Source organism: Lytechinus variegatus, chromosome 3 (genome assembly GCF_018143015.1).
Source record: "Lytechinus variegatus isolate NC3 chromosome 3, Lvar_3.0, whole genome shotgun sequence".
In the NCBI taxonomy this organism is placed as follows: Eukaryota; Metazoa; Echinodermata; class Echinoidea; order Temnopleuroida; family Toxopneustidae; genus Lytechinus; species Lytechinus variegatus.
In genome coordinates, this window is record NC_054742.1 from 71,745,328 (window position 1) to 71,751,785 (window position 6,458).

At 41.7% G+C, this 6,458-nt stretch overlaps 1 protein-coding gene across 1 annotated transcript; it reads left to right on the forward strand.

The window, feature by feature from the left end:
- Positions 1-3,372: 3,372 nt before the first annotated feature.
- LOC121412145 (uclacyanin-3-like) lies at positions 3,373-4,172 on the forward strand (the record flags this gene model as incomplete). The annotated part of the gene is made up of 2 exons (XM_041605050.1): positions 3,373-3,420; positions 4,125-4,172. Coding segments are annotated over 2 exons (96 nt in total), but the record flags the coding sequence as incomplete, so codon positions are not given.
- Positions 4,173-6,458: the final 2,286 nt, after the last annotated feature.

The following is a 6,458-nucleotide window of genomic DNA, read 5'->3' on the forward strand; positions in this document are numbered from 1 at the left end:
AGCATCAAGCAAGCTGCACGATTAGGAATCCTTTTATTTTTCATTTTCAAATGTTGGCAGGCCTGTAATGGTAATTGATAATTAAAAAAATAATAATAGGCATTTGTATAGCGCCATCTACCTGTATCTAGAAGGATTTATTCCAAGGCGCATTGTAATATTATTATTACCCCTGCTTTAGCTCAAGCTGCCTTTCAGCGCTCGTGCATTCAAGGAATTAATCCTGCTTGGTAACCATTCACCTCACCTGGGTCGAGTGCAGCACGGTGTGGATAAATTTCTTGCTGAAGGAAAACATGCCATGGCTAGAAATTTCTAAAGGTAATACCATAATGGTAAATTTTGTGCAACAGGAGGGGGGGGGAGCTGTTCATCATCCATGAAAGTAGAAAAATGTGTTAAATGATTGCTTTTTTATCTTTTTGTGAACAGGATGCATATTGGGTTTCTAATGGGATCAGATATTTTGATTGAATGGGCCAGTTTTCAGTTTAGATAGCATCCGTGAACATGATATGTAAGGTACACCAACAATACGGTACAAGGTTGTTTGGGGGGGGTTCTTGATATTAAGTGTATTTCAGATAGTAAAAAATTTGTTTTTACTCTTGGCAGTCATTTTATCAATCCTATGATATGTTTAATTTTTTTTACTGTACATAAGTGTTACGAGGAATTCATGATTATCATTATTGTTTGTAAATATGTTGTAAATATTAAAGACTGTATTAATCTATAAATGAATATAGATATGTATTTATCAAAAGCTTTTCCTATTTGAAGATAACGCTTTGTCCTCATTAGCTTTGCAGTAATTTGTTTACATGTGTGTGGATGTATGTGTATTTATCTACACTGCAAAAACTCTGGTGTTGATTTAACACCGGCCCGGAATCTATATATGTCCACACCAGACAAGTGTTAAACAACACCAGTTTCGTTTTGGTCTAACACCAGATAGGTGTTTATACAACACCAATTAGTATTAAAACAGCATCGTTTTGTATTCCAAACTGGTGTTGTTTCAATACTTCTCTGGTGTGGACATATATAGATTCTGGGCAGGTGTTAAATCAACACCGGAGTTTTTGCAGTGTATGTAGATGATGGTGATGGGAAGATGAGTGCTACAGGAATAGTAAAGAGATTATGGCCAACATTTTTGTTAAGAAAGAGAGCGAGTTGGAATATTGAAAGTTGAGAGGGAAAGGAGCTGAGAATTAATACAGAATGTGTGAAGGAGAAAGTGAGATTGTGGAGAGAGAAAAAAAGGGTGATAGGAGAGATAAAGTACTGTGAGAGATGCATGCATATACACAGAGTAGATCAAGATAAGGAGATGTTTCTTAATTGAAAGATGAAAGCTATCCAAAGAACATAGTCTGCATTATCATACATTTTTCTTCATAATCACCCACCATCACAACCATCCTCGCCATCTTCCCAATCGCTATCGCAACCATAATCAACATAGAAGCCATCATCACCATCTTCATTATCACCATCTCCATTATCACCAAGACAACCATCATCACCATCAAAGCCATGGTCACCATCACAACCATCTTCATCATCACCATCTTCATTATCACCATCGTCACCATCTTCATCACCATCACAACCATCGTCACCATCTTCATCATCACCATCGAAGCCATCGTCACCATCTTCATTATCACCATCAGAACCATCGTCACCATCTTCATTTGAGACCTTTCGTTTCTGTGACGTGCCATGTGGACGTACGAGATTAAGGAATTTTGGGAGCACTGCGCATGCGCGAAGTAATCTGTGACGAGCCTTCTCGTCCACTGACCAAATCTGTGACTCGTATTTGAGGGTTTTGACGTTCGGTGTCATAGTGCTCGAACGAGCGCTAGTTCGAACATGATGACGTCATCCCAGCTTGGCAAAAATGAATGAAGCCGCATCAACACTCGAGTTTCGTTGATTCAGCAGGGCTGGTAAACTGCAAATTACTGCTTGTTACCAGCTTTTCCATTACATTTAGTGTGTCCTGTTTTCAGACACTACATATCCGATAGGTAATTGATGTTTTATTTCCAAACAACCGTGTGTTTTCGGCTTTTTGCGCAAGAGTGCAAATGTTGCACCCACAGTCGCCCCACTGGTTCGTAGCGTGATGCTACGCCTGATTCTCCGCCAAGCATCGGCCCACGGCCCGCTCGCTATCACGCTGGTATATGCTGTGGCGTGGTACGGGTACGTCGACTTAAATCGAAATTTGTTTTCATCAATGTACGAACGTGATACTGAACGAGCGGTGTCACCACTTCCGGTGAACTAGGAATACGTTGCAGTCGCAGACAATCGAAATCTCTCTAGTATCACCAAGACAACCATCATCAGCATCAAAGCCATGGTCACCATCACAACCATCTTCATCCTCTTCATTATCATCATCTTCATTATCGCCATCACAACCTCGTCACCATCTCCATTATCACCATCACAACCATCATCACCATCTCCATTATCACCTTAACAACCATCATCACCATCTCCATTATCACCATCACAACCATCATCATTATCACCTTCACAACCATCATCACCATCTTCATTATCACCATCACAACCATCATCACCATCTTCATTATCACCATCACAACCATCGTCACCATCTTCATTATCACCAAGACAACCATCATCAGCATCAAAGCCATGGTCACCATCACAACCATCTTCATCCTCTTCATTATCATCATCTTCATTATCGCCATCACAACCTCGTCACCATCTTCATTATCACCATCTCCATTATCACCTTAACAACCATCATCACCATCTCCATTATCACCATCACAACCATCATCATTATCACCTTCACAACCATCATCACCATCACAACCATCATCACCATCTTCATTATCACCATCACAACCATCGTCACCATCTTCATTATCACCATCACAACCATCATCACCATCTTCATTATCACCATCACAACCATCATCACCATCTTCATTATCACCATCACAACCATCGTCACCATCTTCATTATCACCATCACAACCATCATCACCATCTTCATTATCACCATCACAACCATCATCACCATCTTCATTATCACCATCACAACCATCGTCACCATCTTCATTATCACCATCACAACCATCATCACCATCTTCATCATCACCATCACAACCATCATCACCATCTTCATTATCACCATCACAGCCATCGTCACCATCTTCATTATCACCCTCATCACCATCTTCATTATCACCATCACAGCCATCGTCACCATCTTCATTATCACCATCGCAACCATCACAACCATCATCACCATCTTCATTATCACCATCACAACCATCGTCACCATCTTCATTATCACCATCACAACCATCATCACCATCTTCATTATCACCATCACAACCATCGTCACCATCTTCATTATCACCCTCATCACCATCTTCATTATCACCATCACAGCCATCGTCACCATCTTCATTATCACCATCACAACCATCGTCACCATCTTCAATACCATCACAACCATCGTCACCATCTTCATTATCACCATCACAGCCATCGTCACCATCTTCAATACCATCACAACCATCGTCACCATCTTCATTATCACCATCACAGCCATCGTCACCATCTTCATTATCACCCTCATCACCATCTTCATTATCACCATCAAAACCATCGTCACCATCTTCATTATCACCATCACAACCATCGTCACCATCTTCATTATCACCATCACAACCATCGTCACCATCTTCATCATCACCCTCATCACCATCTTCATTATCACCATCGAAGCCATCGTCACCATCTTCATTATCACCATCACAACCATCGTCACCATCTTCATTATCACCAAGACAACCATCATCAGCATCAAAGCCATGGTCACCATCACAACCATCTTCATCCTCTTCATTATCATCATCTTCATTATCGCCATCACAACCTCGTCACCATCTTCATTATCACCATTACAACCATCTCCATTATCACCTTAACAACCATCTTCACCATCTCCATTATCACCATCACAACCATCGTCACCATCTTCATTATCACCATCACAACCATCATCACCATCTTCATTATCACCATCACAACCATCATCACCATCTTCATTATCACCATCACAACCATCGTCACCATCTTCATCATCACAACCATCGTCACCATCTTCATTATCACCATCACAACCATCGTCACCATCTTCATTATCACCATCACAACCATCTTCATTATCACCATCACAACCATCGTCACCATCTTCATTATCACCATCACAGCCATCGTCACCATCTTCATTATTACCATCACAACCATCATCACCATCTTCATTATCACCATCACAACCATCATCACCATCTTCATTATCACCATCACAACCATCATCACCATCTTCATTATCACCATCACAACCATCGTCACCATCTTCATTATCACCATCACAACCATCGTCACCATCTTCATTATCACCATCACAGCCATCGTCACCATCTTCATTATTACCCTCATCACCATCTTCATTATCACCATCAAAACCATCGTCACCATCTTCATTATCACCATCACAACCATCGTCACCATCTTCATTATCACCATCACAACCATCGTCACCATCTTCATTATCACCCTCATCACCATCTTCATTATCACCATCAGAGCCATCGTCACCATCTTCATAATCACCATCACAACCATCGTCACCATCTTCATTATCACCATCACAACCATCGTCACCATCTTCATTATCACCATCACAACCATCGTCACCATCTTCATTATCACCATCACAGCCATCGTCACCATCTTCATTATCACCCTCATCACCATCTTCATTATCACCATCAAAACCATCGTCACCATCTTCATTATCACCATCACAGCCATCGTCACCATCTTCATAATCACCATCACAGCCATCGTCACCATCTTCATTATCACCATCACAACCATCGTCACCATCTTCATTATCACCATCACAGCCATCGTCACCATCTTCATTATCACCATCACAACCATCGTCACCATCTTCATCATCACCATCATCACCATCTTCATTATCACCATCACAGCCATCGTCACCATCTTCATTATCACCATCACGACCATCGTCACCATCTTCATAATCACCATCACAGCCATCGTCACTATCTTCATTATCACCATCACAACCATCGTCACCATCTTCATTATCACCCTCATCACCATCTTCACTATCACCATCAAAACCATCGTCACCATCTTCATAATCACCATCACAGCCATCGTCACCATCTTCATTATCACCATCACAACCATCGTCACCATCTTCATCATCACCGTCATCACCATCTTCATTATCACCATCAGAGCCATCGTCCGATCTTCATTATCACCATCACGACCATCGTCACCATCTTCATAATCACCATCACAGCCATCGTCACTATCTTCATTATCACCATCACAACCATCGTCACCATCTTCATCATCACCCTCATCACCATCTTCACTATCACCATCAAAACCATCGTCACCATCTTCATAATCACCATCACAGCCATCGTCACCATCTTCATTATCACCATCACAACCATCGTCACCATCTTCATCATCACCGTCATCACAATCTTCATTATCACCATCAGAGCCATCATCACCATCTTCATTATCACCATCAGAGCCATCGTCACCATCTTCATTATCACCATCACGACCATCGTCGCCATCTTCATAATCACCATCACAGCCATCGTCACCATCTTCATCATCACCGTCATCACCATCTTCATTATCACCATCAGAGCCATCGTCACCATCTTCATTATCACCATCAGAGCCATCGTCACCATCTTCATTATCACCATCACGACCATCGTCACCATCTTCATAATCACCGTCACACAACCATCATCACCATCTTCATTATCACCATCAGAGCCATCGTCACCATCTTCATTATCACCATCACAACCATCGTCACCATCTTCATCATCACTGTCATCACCATCTTCATTATCACCATCAGAGCCATCGTCACCATCTTCATTATCACCATCATAACCATCGTCACCATCTTCATAATCACCATCACAGCCATCGTCACCATCTTCATTACCACCATCACAACCATCATCACCATCTTCATTATCACCATCACAGCCATCGTCACCATCTTCATTATCACCATCACAACCATCGTCACCATCTTCATCATCACCATCATCACCATCTTCATTATCACCATCACAGCCATCGTCACCATCTTCATTATCACCATCACAACCATCGTCACCATCTTCATAATCACCATCACAGCCATCGTCACCATCTTCATTATCACCATCACAACCATCGTCACCATCTTCATTATCACCATCACAGCCATCGTCATCATCTTCATTATCACCATCACAACCATCGTCACCATCTTCATTATCACCCTCATCACCATCTTCATTATCACCATCAGAGCCATC